Consider the following 14270-nt stretch of genomic DNA (forward strand, 5'->3'; position numbering starts at 1 on the left):
AGGTTTTAGCTAGAGTAGAATGGGGATATAGATAAACGTGTTGGCTGATTTATTTAATAGCTTGTATGTAATTCACTAAGTAGCCTAGCCTAGCATACCTAGTTAGTAAATAAATAAATAAGAAATATTGAATAGCCTATGGTTTTAAGCGGCTACTCAAAAATGTATGATTGAAAACTATTATTTTTGGCCTATACCCAAAGACCTATTACACCAAATTAATAAAAATGGCCTTGATCTAATTAAATCTAGTGAGAAAGAGTACTTTTGTTTTTTTAATGTTGCGTCTCATATTCATCTCTCAATTGTGAAACAAACTTTTTATGGGACACTGTTTATTCCTCCAGGGGGCGCTGTGATGTTAATAAAGGCCAAACTTTATTTAAGCTGCATAAAAAATCATTTATTGTACAAATGTAAAATCGCAACCTTTCCGAACTTTCTTTATTGTTGAATTTTCAACAGGGTAAAACCAAAACATATATAACTTAGATCCGCATCCACAGATAGTTATAAGAACTCTTTCACCTTCACTAACAAAAATCTGTTACATCAATTATCTTTTTCGGCAAGAAATGTCTTATCACCTTTACGGTGGTCTGGATCCAAGGACCCCCTCCCAAAAAAAAAGAAAAAAGAAAGTAAATATGTATTAGTAGCCTACACTTTTATATTGATTTAGTAGAAGCATCGCCCTGCCCATAATATAATTTTAATTGTTTTTCTACTTAATCTATTTATGTGAGAGCTCCAGAGGCAATAAGACGTGTCCCATGATCATAGTATTTTATTGTTACCTGAAGACTACTTTTTTCTCTCTAAAAGTGTAAAATGAGACGAGCGACAGAATTTTACTCAGGCGTATGAATGGGTGTCTCTGTGGGTCCTGGAGCAGCAGCCGTCGCTGTTTGTTGAGCTTGTGATTTTGTTGATGTGAATGGACAACGTTGTTTGTCTATATACTGTTTTATTGATTTTATTAAACGGATAGCAGTACAAGTAGTGCGATAATGGAGTGTTTTTGTTTTGAACTTGACTAGCAAATATGTATTTTAACCCCTCACACACCAGTCTTTGGAGCGACATTAACTGAAACATGCAGATTTTAGTGTACAGTATATAATGGCAGTGATTTTGTCTGCGTGGGAACAAGCGGTTTAATCCAGCGCACATTGTGGGTAGTGTGTGGATGCGTTTTAGCTGGAAATAAAGATATTTGATCAGGATGACCTCGAGTACAGGTAGTCTGATCTCTGCACGCAGCTCATGGCTGTGCTCATCACAGATCCAGCTGTCGGATATTCTCACCATAACATTAGAGAACAGACCCAAAGATGACTGCAGGTTTGACCATGACAGGTGAGTCCGTTTCATTGGCTGCTGGTGTCTTGTAGAATGTACCTCTGAAAGCAATTATAATACAGTTATTAAAATTACAATTTTCTTCTTTAAGAAAAGAAAGCTTCTCTTTGTGCAGCATTTTATTATTATTATTATTATTTGCCAAACAAATAAATGGTTTAATTTTCATGTGATTCAAAGATTTCATAAATTAATGTTTATGCCTTCATTTGATTACCACCGTTTTTGATGATACATTTGTGTATTATCAGAAAAATTAAAACAACCAACATATATTTTTTTAAAGGGCCCTATTATTGTAAAGCAATAAATTAAGTAAAAGTTTTACAAATCAAACTGATTTCATGTGACATGTTTTTCTTATTAAAAAATTATTAAACCATTGAAATGGAATTCAGAAAACATCAAATGGAAAATTTGGGGAAAATAAAATGGACTTTGAGATAGCCTAAAACATTTCGTAGGGCCCTAATTTTTATTTTTTTATTTTTTTTTATTTTTTACTTTTAGTGTTAAATTGCATGTTTTATATTTTCAATTAATCATATATGCTTTTTTATTGCTAACATTTAATTTAACCATTAAATCGAGGTCCAGAAAAATTAAAACAGAAAAAAAATTAAATAATAAAATTGAATTTGGAAAAAAATACAATGGATTTCATAGGGTCCTAGTAGAAATAGAAAGTTCTGTCATGAAACTCTAGATGGCACAGTTCCTTAACTCAATCTCCTTGCAATCACATTATTCTCTATAGGGCACAGCTGATTGGTTATTACTGTATCAGTAGCCAATGAGCTTGCTTCTCAAACTTAAAATACTTGGTCAGCATTTACTTTAGCAGTTGCAGCATGTTTTCAGAAACTCTCCTCCTTCCCCAGCTCCACCTGTATAGATCTGCTACGGGTAAATCATGCACGCTATATTGTAAAGCAGCAGAATGTCTTACTTGCTCACAGCAGCGTGTTGTGTCTGTATTGGCAGTAGGAAATCCTATACTTGCTCTGCAGCAGCAGCGGCAGCGGTGTAGCAGATCTATTCTGCCAAGACCAAACATATCAACATTGTCATATCCATTACAGGATTTGTCATGACATTGAGTTGTGAAGGGTTACAAATTTAAGAATCTATTTCAGATATGCTTCCTTACATAACATCACGGTGAAGAATATTGATTTTAGCTTTTAAGGTTAAGATGTCAGCAAAGTTGCAATCTCTATTGTGTTTTAAATGAGTCAGATCACTGAGATTCTCACCTTTCGGAGCCCAGACATTGAATCGTTAGGTTGATTGGATTAGCTGTAGGGGAGACTTTCACCTTTGTCTTTAATGGCTCTGGGATGGCTCTTGGAACCGGAGTTCCTGGCCAGTATCAGCATTTGAATAGGTATGCTGATTAAATTGAGACTGCCGGTCTGGGGCGGGTTCCTTAACCTGTATACTCATTTACATGCTTTGTTTGAATTTGTCTCCACCTTCAAAAGTCCCTCCTCCTAAAACGCCTATAAGATACCATGTAAAGTTCCCTTAGTTAGATTTTGTTGGACGAACCGCAGCCACGCTCAAATAAAGAAACTCTTCTGTTTGAACGTGATCCCAACGTCTCCTGGTCTGCTTTGAAGAAAGAAAAAACTTTCCAACAGTTGTCATGACAGAAATTAACTGAATGGTTGTACTTTCAAATCCCACAAGACATTAACTTAAAGATAATAATACTTAATATTACTAAATATTAATAAGATATTGATTTCACAATAAAATAATCTTTATTTATTTTTATAAATGCATTTAAATGCAAAAAAATCTGATTATAAAGTATCAGGTGACTTGCTATTCATATATTTGCACATTAATTTTCCCCAGGTGTAAAGGTGTCTGTCTGGAGAGAGTTGAGGAGGGCTTGCCATGTGTCGTCACACTTCTGTGTTCAGTCAGCTCTTCAGCTGTGATCAGCAGTCTTCAGCTTGTCAGTGAAGCCCGCACTATTGAAGTGTACTCACTGTCTGGTGAATACTGTGGCACCTGCCGCGGAGAGGAAGTACAAACATCACACAATGATGGGTATTTTTTATTTTATTTAAAAAATATATATACTCGTTTTAAGAGAGATACTACAGGCGAAAAAATATCTTGGTTGTAGGGCTGCACGATAATGGCTAAAATGATAATCACGATTATTTTGCTCAAAATTATAATCGCGATAATTAATCACGATTATTGTCATTTGAGAAACTAGAGAAAGAGAAGAGACAGTTAACGGTTTTGCACGAGTATTTGCGCAAAATCCGAGCAGATTTGGTTTACACGAATTTCCCCAGCAAAGTGAGAAAACATAATAACATGCCAAATTGGCCAGTGATTTGACAGCGATACCCGCCAAAGTTCATTTTTAGCCGCATTTGGCGGGTGTTAATTTCAAACCATCAGACTTCATTTAACCAACTAACGTTACAACTTCCTCAGACAGCAAGTCAATACAAATGGCATGATTTAACGTTAGATGAGCGCTTTGTGATGCGTCTTCACATTAGATCTTCTAAGCAACACATTTCGGTTGAAAATAAGACAAAGTAAAGATCCAGATCGCTCAGCAAATTCGTACTGCAAAGAAAAATAGTCTACTTGTTGATACACACTGAAAACGGTCAGTGGCTGTCGTTTTCAACTGATTCACGACACATCATGAAAACTGGTAAAAACTTAAACTTAAAAAAATAGAACAGTGAAACTTATTCAGAAACAGATTTAGTCACACAAACAGCACAAGCGCAGGGTTGCCAGATTGCACCGATTAAGTAAAACACGGGGAAGGAAATGTAAGAGAAAAGCTCTGTTTGGGTAATTTGGGAGATTTAAGCTATTCAGATCTGGCAACCACAAACATCAATGCTAGTGGGGACTTGTTTACAATGCAAGATAATGCAAATGTATAAAAAAAAAAGCATTTTCAGGATAAAAAACGAGCGGGCAAATATCGCGACGATTTTTGAAAATTAATCGAGAGAGGCAGATATCGTTATCGCGATTAAAATACGATTAATCGTGCAGCCCTACTTGGTTGGATTAAAAAGGTGCCATCTTTAAACCCTTCTCCATGTCACTTTCAGATCCTCGCTTCTCGCTATCTCTGAAAAGCCAAGCCAATGTTGATTCTCGTTTTATCACGAGCTCCGTCACGTTCTCTTTTTGGCAGCAGACTCTCCTCTGCTCTTTTTTTTTTTTTAAACGGGTGTTTCCCCGGAGGTTTGAGATGTAGCTGCTCCATGTCAACCTTTCTCGCTCACTGTGACAACTAACCTATGTCACTCCTTTATTTATGGATATGACGAGACAGTCACAGACTAACACTAACACAGATAAACACTTATAATATTAGTAGGCTTACCGTAGTGAATCAGGGTAAAAACACAATTTAATTTTGAACAAAATAAAGTTACATAGTGTGCTTTTAACAATTTTCCATTCTACAATGCTTTACTTTACAGTACTTTAACTTTTTAGAAGAAAAACCCAAATAATATTTAATAAATTAAATATTTTTTAATTGTATTTCAATCTTCACCTGTACATTGGCACAGTCTAACGTCTCCCAGATGCTGTTTCTGTGACCAGTACAGTACATGTAACACATGTAACAAGGACACTGTAAAATAAAGTGTTACCAATAAAGCGTAACCAACAATAAAATATATTATTAAAGATTGTTGAATGACCTTTTGACAAACTTGAATGACATTACAAATATAACGTATAACAAATAACATAACTGAGTTTTTTTTTTTTTTTAAACAAATGTTTTCAATCTTATTCGAAATAAAATAAATGTTTGCTGATGCCAATCAAACAAATAAATAAACATTTTGATATTTTATGAGATCTATATTACTTTTTATGTAATATGCATATTTAATTAGTTTGTGAATGAATTAGCGTTGGAAGGGCAATGTCAATACTATTATTTTTATTATTAATAATAATTGTAATGATAATTTAAAATGAACAATATTTTGAATAAATACAGATAAAAAGACAACATTTTTGTGCTGTACCTCATTTTGAACTTTACAGATTCAGCTCAGTATATTGTGGAATTAGTGAAGTAGTCATATTTATTTTAGAATATTTGGTACACTTTACTTAAAGCCTTTATGTATAATTCATTATAAAAGTATTCTTTACCTTATAATGAATTTTATGGTCTCATGATCATTGTAACCACAGTTATAATACATTATAATACATATCTATTCATTGAACACACCTTTAGAAAGTATAATTCATTAAAACAAATTTCACAAACCAATTTCAGATGTAGCAAGGAATCTGAACATATTACAATGTATTTGAACTTTGGTTACAATTATTTATGAAAAAACATATAATGCATTAAAATGTTCATTATGAATACCATATTATACCTAAAGTGTTTGAGAATATTTTGCTGATTGTTCTGTTCTCTGTCAGTTCTGAAGATGAGAGGCATTTCTATAGGAATCATCTGGTGCTGGAAAGCCCTGCTGCTTCCTGTGAGGTGAAGGTAAGGAAAGCTGGAAATAACATCACAAACACACAAACTGATGTCTGTTGTCTCAGCATCACGTGTGGTGTCTCCGTACAGCTGCTCTCTCTTGGTGGCCGCTCTTCTGTGGCTATCACCCATGTGGGTGTGGGACTGGAGACGCTCAAGGACAGGCAAGGTGGCCCGAGTGTAGACCCAGGCATCGACCTTCAGCGTGTGCAGACTATGATGGAGGAGATGGGCACCACCCTTTCACCAGGAGCACAGAACCTCATGGAGCTGGTGCAGTGCCAGCAAAAGGTCTGGATCCAGCCTCTTATTACAGCATATTCACCACACCTCTGGTCCTTTTAATCATGGTTGATATATTACATACTATGCTAATGAATCTCACTTCTGGACCACGTCTAGATGCGAAAGTTCGTCGAGACAAACTTTAAGTTGGCTTGGAAAAGTTTGGACGAGAAGTTTAAAGTAGTTTGAAGTATTACATTATTACTTGATTTTGTCTTTCTCGATCCTTTTATAACCATTACAAATATGTTGTTGCCGTCACATGAAAAACGATCAAATTATCAAATAATTGTTCTGGGTGGTTGCTAGGTGGTTGCCATTGTGTTCTGGGTGGTTGCTAGGTGGTTGCCATTGTGTTCTGGGTGGTTGTTATGAGATAGATAGATTAGAAATACTAGTACATAGAATGGCAGCTAATGAAGTCTGATGAGCCTCTCCAACTGTCAAAATTTGAATTTAGTTTAGAGTTAGATAGATAGATAGATAGATAGATAGATAGATAGATAGATAGGTAAGAAAGAAAGAAAGAAAGAAAGAAAGAAAGCTTAAATGAGTCTCAATGAATTAGAAATAGTACATAGAATGGCAGCTGATGGAGTCTGATGAGCCTCTCCAATTGTCAAAATTTGAATTTAGTTTAGAGTTAGAATGAAAGAGAGAAAGAAAGAAATATTAGATAGATAGATAGATAGATAGATTAGGAAGAAAGAAAGAAAGAAAGAAAGAAAGAAAGAAAGAAAGAAAGAAAGAAAGAAAAGAAAGAAAAAAGAGAGCGAGAAAGAAAGAAAGAAAGCTTAAATGAGTCTCAATGAATTAGAAATAGTACATAGAATGGCAGCTGATGGAGTCTGATGAGCCTCTCCAACTGTCAAAATTGGACCAAGCCTATCCCACCTGTTAAATGAGTTAATAGATTAAAATGGTTAAGTATTTTATATGGGTTGTATAAAACATTGTGGTTTGTATAAGACATCTTGTGTCTATAAGCAGCCAGTCCTAGCACTTAGAGACTTCATAGAAGTTATTTCATGCACTAAAAATCACCCATAACAACTTGGCAAACCATATCAGCAGTACCCAAGCATTGTGGTGGTGAGGTTTGCATGGGCAAGTCCCGTTCCCTCTCCCATTTTTGTACAGTATATTCTGCTGTTCAGAAAATTTCGCCCCTTTGGCATAAATCGTTTCTTGTAGGCGTTTCTTGTAACAGTCTGTCTGTGTCTGACATCATTAAATCGACATTTTTTGCCCACTTCTTCTTATAAAAAAGCTTCAGCTATTTGGTGTTTAGAGGGCTGTCTTGTATGTGGTTATGATTTTGTTTACTTTCTATATTCCTGTAAAATATTACAATTTAAAATAACTGTTTTCTATTTAAATATATTGTAAAATGTCATTTATTTCTGTGATGCAAAGCTGAATTTTCAGCATCATTTCTCAGTCTTCAGTGTCACATGATCCTTCAGAAATCATTCTAATATGCTGATTTGGTGCTCTATAGTCTTTGCTAATTAATAATAATTTTGTGGAAACCGTGCTAATTTTATTCAGGATTCTTTGATAAATAACTATTTATTCGAAATATAAATCTTTTGTAAAATTATAAATGTCTTTAGTGTCTCTTTTGATTAATTGAATGTGTCCTTACTGAATAAAAGTATTCATTTCTATTTTTTTTTATCCTACTTACTGATACCTAGTGTATCAGTTTCCGCAAAAATAGAAAACATTTATTTTAAATTGTAATATTTCCCAATATTACTGTTATTTATATTTTATATATCTGTAGTTTCATCAAATAAATGCAACTTTGGTGAGCATAAGAGAATAGTAAAAGTATTGTTTTTAATTTGATATGTAAAATTGATTATATTTCACAAATTTCCTGTCATATACTCTTCTGTATATTTGGTATTTTTAGTTTTGGAATTTTATCAGCATAATGCATATTTTGTCACCTCTTTTTTTAATCTTGTTAATTCTAAAAATTAGTTTTTTGGAGTATAGTTTATAAAAAAAAAAAAAAAAACCTAGCCAGTACACAGCTTCATCACAACTGAACAATCACTCTTTGTCTGTGTGCAGAATAAGTCAGACATGCTGAATGGTTTCATCCCTCTGCTCATGGGAGGTGGAGCTTTGGGCTGTTTGTCAAGAGGAGGTGGGGCTTCTGATGCCACAGGGGCGGAGTCAGGCCCAAATCCACCGTCTGGCCTCGAGCAGCTTCTGTCCGCCAGCAACCAGATGCCCAGTGCCATGTCTGCCCTCCTGAGCTCTGAAACCGGCACGATCAACCCAGACCTGCTTCCAATGCTGCAGAGCGTATGCGGTCAGGTCACGCAGCTCCGACTGGAGGAAGCCACATCTCCAGAGAGAAAGAAGAATGGAGAACGGTAAGTGTGAGTCATGTGTGGTTTTCAATAAACAGAGGTTCAACTACCACAGTTTTTGAAGCCACTCAAATGTTTGGTTGTGGTAACCAGCTCTTCGTGATAACAGTCTGAGTACTAATATGAATAATAGCACCAAGGTTTTATTACTTTTATTACTAGGATAAAGCAGTTGTTGAGGCTACAATTCACTCGGGCTCACCAAAATTGGACAATAGATTGGAAAAACGTTTCCTGGTCTGATTTTTGCTGCGATATTCAGATGGTAGGGTCAGAATTTGGCGTAAACAGCATGATTGCCTTGTATCAACGGATCAGGCTGCTGGTGGTGTAATCATGTGGAGGATATTTTCTTGGCAAACTTTGGACCCCTAAGTACCAATTGAGCATCGTTTAAACACCACCTGAGTATTGTTTGCCGAACATGTCCATCCCTTTATGACCACATTGTACTACTCTTCTGATGGCTACTTCCAGCAGGATAATCCGCCATGTCACAGAGCTCAAATCATCTCAACCTGGTTTCTTGAACATAATGAGTTCACTACTCAAATATCTACCTGTCTACAGTCACCAGATCTCAATCCACTAGAGAACCTTTGGGATGTGGTGGAACGGGAGATTTGCATCATGGATGCTAACAAATCTGCAGCAACTATATGCTGCTGTCATTTCAATATGGACCAAAATCTCTGAGGAATTTTTCCAGCACATTTTTGAGTTTATGCCATCAAGAATTAAGGTGTGTGTGTGTGTGTGTGTGTGTGTGTGTTGTGTGTGTTGTGTGTGTTGTGTGTGTTGTGTGTGTTGTGTGTGTTGTGTGTGTTGTGTGTGTGTGTGTGTGTGTGTGTGTGTGTGTGTGTGTGCTACATCATAATTATGTGATGAGGATGACATGCTTGCTTTGCAAATCAGCAAGATTACTTAAAAATGTAACCTGGGGCCCAGCTGTTCAAAAGAAGTAAGACTGGAATAAGAATTACTGACGACTCATTTGGGAAGTTCAGAACTTTATTTAGCTTGCACTTTGACCTTTACATTTTTAAGACATTTTACATTCACGAACAGCTACATTACACATATCTGAATATCTGAAAAAGCATAATAGGGACACTTCATTCTGATGTAATTAATGTTTCCTTTAGTTTGTCCACTCACCGTATATATATTCTTTTTCTTGTATTACAGGGAGGGCCATATGTGCTGTGGAGGCTTTGAGAAGATTCTGGAGACAGTTGTAGAGAAGAGAATGGATGAGATGGAGAGAAGATTAAAGGAACATCTGGACCTGCGTCTAGACGCTCTTCAGCAGAGACTGGAGGTCACGCTTCAGCAGGCGCTCGCTCATAAACAACACCAGTAAACAACACAAGATAACCTGAACTTCGCCTCACCCATAATATTCTATAAAGGGATATTTAAGCAGAATTCATGTCAACTATCCCTTCAAAAATGGTTTAACATTTTTCTTTTGCCAGTAGTCGCTACTGCTTTGCATGGAAATGTTTTCCAGTTTAAACAGCAATCGCTGGTCTTCAAGAGTCCCTCGGAAGAGACTGTACTGATTGGTTTGTTCAGTAATTAACAACTTGTCGAGTCGGTTCACTAACTTGAGTCCACAAACAGTATCAGGTGATTTTCACAAATACTTGAGGAACTGGTCTTAACACTGTTGATACTATGTATAAATTATTTTATCCAAAAGATACTATACTCACGCTGCTACAATAACCTTTTTCCGATATTCTGACTATTATACCATAAGCTGCATATTTTCATTTGGGAAAAATGTTAACAGTTTATTTACAAACAATGGTTGCACTGACAGTGTCAAGTATAGAGTATTTTTCACTGTAAATTGCCTTTGTGTAAATTATGTTGATATGTTTATAATGTTCATACTAGAGAACTAAGGACAAAAAAAGAACAACATTAAAATGCCGTTTATACTAAAGAATAATGTTGCACTGTTATATATCTGATGAACTGATGAACTTGTTTTCTTATCAAATAACACTTTCATGACATATTAATGGCAATGCTTAAAAGAACATGCTGGGTTCATTATTACAGGTTTTTTTTCTTTCTTTTCAAAACAGTCTGGGCTAAACTGTGGAGTATTTATCATTGCTTTGGCACAAAATACATTCAATGACTGCATCTTTCAAATTACATTCATTTCTCACTCAGACACAAACAGCACCAAAACTCTGTGCACTTTCAGGCTACTTTGCACGTTTACATACTCTTTGCAAAAGTGTGAAAGGTAACATAATACAAAACTGAGTAAGACAAAGCCCTTTTCACATTTCTGCATTAAAACCATTCATACACTTGCCCCCTAGACTTCTAATATGAATGTGTTACTATAAACTAGTTTTGCATTTTGAGTGATGAATCAAACTTTTTTTTGTAGTAATTGGGAGCAAGTCACACAAACTTTTGAACCCAGAGCTTTCCTTGAGTGGAAAATCCTATAATCCCAAAAACTCCTATTCAAGTTCTTCTTGCATTTCTCATTCACTTAGTCTTTTCTCAGTGGTACATGAACTTTTAGTTGTCTCATATCCTGCATTGCGGACAACCATGTCTACCTTCTCCACAACCCTCTTATGCATCCTATGAACATGAACTTGTGCTATTCTTGGCAGTCACCCATCTACCGTGAAGGAGAGTTGTGGTGCTTGGGGACAGCAAAGAAAACACAGCTGAACGAACAAACTCCACACTAAAGGAAACGCCACATGAAATGAAAATTAACCAAAAGAACTCCAAATGAGCAGTTTTGACCTCTTGGAGTAACTTTCCACTGTGACCATGTTGGTCCTTGCCTTGTCATGTGAGACTCTATCCAGATTGACATGGGTGTCTCCTCTCTGAACCACAGTGATGTTCAATGGGCAGAATTGTTCTAACAGTGAGCTGTTGTTTTCTTATGACTGAGTGAGACATCCACTTCAGAAGGGGTTTTGTAACCACAGAGAAATGGGTCCGCTGTGGAGGTGGTACCGCTGATGAACAGCGGCTGTTTTTGTGCAAACACCCACGCCAGTATCCCCTAGGACCAGAGTTAAACCGGCCCAACTGAATCAACAAAGTCGTGTTGCTGCCACACTTCATGCAAGCGCTCATGGACTGAAATCGAGTAAACAGCTTTAAAGCTGGCATGAAATGAAAATTCACCCGATCTATTTTCTAAATGCATGTCATAAATTGGTTGGTTATTGTAGTGGATTGGTTATTCTCTCCAATCAAATAGAATGCTGCAGCCATGACATTTTTGTAGGCCAACCCTGAAGCTGATAAAAACCCAATTGGATTTTACATTGGCTTTTGGATTATTGCAAAACATAAGCTCTGACCAACAAAAGTTAAAAGTCACAAATTAAAACTTTTATGAAGTTTGAAGCAGAAATCGTATCATTGTGGTTATACTGTGTGAACTGGGGGGGGGGGGGGGATTATTTGCAAATAATCGCAGATCTCATTCAACCCCCGTTTAAAGAGGTTTGTCTACCGTTTAGTTTTGAGATAATTGTGCTTTTTCAACTATTTACTATGTCTTGACCCAAAGAGGTGGATTTAGCTGGTTTTGACGCAGAAAGAAAATCTAATTTGTTAAAAACCAATGAATTGTCTAAAGTGACATTTTTGAAAAAAAGTTATTTTATTCACCCACTAATAACCTTATCATTACCTTTAAAATGAAACTACTGAACGTGAAGATAGGAGCCTGATAAAAAATGCTCAAGAAAAGAAATCTGACAGATTTAGAGGGTTTTGCATCTGAACTCTTCATTCATGGCAGAACACACCATTGAAGCATTTTCTGTTTTCGATATAATTTATGCTGATTTTAATTAACAATAAATTATGATTGTGTTTGGACAGAATGATTTTCATTGTTGTATTAGGTTTTTGTGTGTTTGTTCATTTGTTTGTGTTTACTTAATTGAGAGAGAAAATGTGTTTAACTGTTTTAAATGTGTTTAAAAAATGTCTTTAAAAGAGAGACTGTAATGTTTTGAGGATGTTTGATGTAATATATTTTTTGGGGGATTGTGTAACAGTCGCACATTTGGCAGTATTAGTCCCCATACAAATGCGCAGCAAATGACATTTCAGAATGCCAGTAAAATATGACTTGGAGTTTTAAATAAATGACCTAATTCTGTCTGCATCTCATATTGGACATTTTATTTGATCTCTGCCCTGAGATTGACCCCAGCAGTCAGTGTCCTACCAAGATCAACTAAAGCGACGATAAAGAGGAAATGAACGCGAACCCGCCCTGTTACTCGAGTCCAGAGGCTGAAGTCATCCTACCAAGTGCAAAGGAAAAACATCCCTTATTTGACCACATATGCTGTGAATTAGACACTGCTTGTGTAACTTTTATGTGCCAATTGACATATTGAGTACAATGTAATAATTTGCTGATTATCATGACATTGAGTAAGACTTTAGTACATTTTACATAATGCCTAGAATGGTATAGTATTCCTGCCTCTGGACAGATCACATTGTGCCTCCAGTAAATCAACTAATGAGGGCAGCATATCACAACTGATCCCATGTATCATATTACTGGATTGTTTTTGTTATTGTTTTCCAGATTCAATATGTTTTTAACACGTAAAACTCAAAGAGTTTAAGGCAAAGCATGGCTAAGCTATAATTATATAATTATAAGCTATTAACTATAATTTATTTATGTGATGCAAACTGAATTTTCATCAGCTACAGTCTTCAGTGTCACATGATCCTTCAGAAATCATTCTAATATGCTGATTTGATACCTAGTTATTATCAATGTTGGAAACAGTTGTGCTGCTTATTATTATATTTTTGGAACCTGTGATAATTTTTTCAGGATTAATTGATGAACAAAAAATTTGAAAGTACAGCATTTATTCAAAATAGAAATATTTTCTAACAATATAAATATTTACTATCACGTTTTTATCAATTTAACATCCTTGCAGAATAAAAATATAATTTTCTTTCAATTTTTTTTTTTTTTTTATATTGTTACAAAAGATTTATATTTTAAATAAATGCTGTTCTTTATGTTTTATTTTATTTTATTTTATTCATCAAATAATCCTGGAAAAGTATCACAGGTTATACATTTTTTTATATCATAATTAAGCAGCACAACTGTTTCCAACATTAATAAATCAGGCATTTTAGAATGATTTCTGAAGGATCATGTGACACTGAAGACTGGAGTAAAGGCTGATGAAAATGATAAATTATATTTATAGTATTTATTTATTTATTCATAGTAAAATAAAACCTTAATTTTTAATTGTAATAATTTTTTTTACAATATTACTGGGTTTTTTCAGTATTTTTAAATGCAGGATTGATGAACATATATATATATATATATATATATATACTCAATATATATATATATATATATATATATATATATATATATATATATATATATATACTCACCTAAAGGATTATTAGGAACACCATACTAATACTGTGTTTGACCCCCTTTCGCCTTCAGAACTGCCTTAATTCTACGTGGCATTGATTCAACAAGGTGCTGAAAGCATTCTTTAGAAATGTTGGCCCATACTGATAGGATAGCATCTTGCAGTTGATGGAGATTTGTGGGATGCACATCCAGGGCATGAAGCTCCCATTCCACCACATCCCAAAGATGCTCTATTTGGGTTGAGATCTGG

General features: G+C 35.2%; 1 protein-coding gene and 1 long non-coding RNA gene across 2 annotated transcripts; both read left to right on the forward strand.

Annotated features, from left to right (window-relative positions):
* Nucleotides 1-862: 862 nt before the first annotated feature.
* cUnh10orf88 (chromosome Un C10orf88 homolog) lies at nt 863-10525 on the forward strand. The gene is made up of 6 exons (XM_082151687.1): nt 863-1359; nt 3226-3423; nt 5827-5899; nt 5981-6181; nt 8261-8568; nt 9754-10525. The coding sequence occupies exons 1-6, from the start codon at nt 1226-1228 to the stop codon at nt 9926-9928; spliced, it is 1089 nt and encodes a 362-aa protein (XP_082007813.1). The 5' UTR covers nt 863-1225; the 3' UTR covers nt 9929-10525.
* LOC309485089 lies at nt 6257-6968 on the forward strand. The gene is made up of 3 exons (XR_014201049.1): nt 6257-6484; nt 6517-6572; nt 6716-6968. It is a non-coding gene; the product is annotated as an uncharacterized lncRNA (long non-coding RNA).
* Nucleotides 10526-14270: the final 3745 nt, after the last annotated feature.

Source organism: Leuciscus leuciscus, assembly GCF_965113295.1.
Source record: "Leuciscus leuciscus genome assembly, chromosome: 21".
NCBI lineage: Eukaryota > Metazoa > Chordata > Actinopteri > Cypriniformes > Leuciscidae > Leuciscus > Leuciscus leuciscus.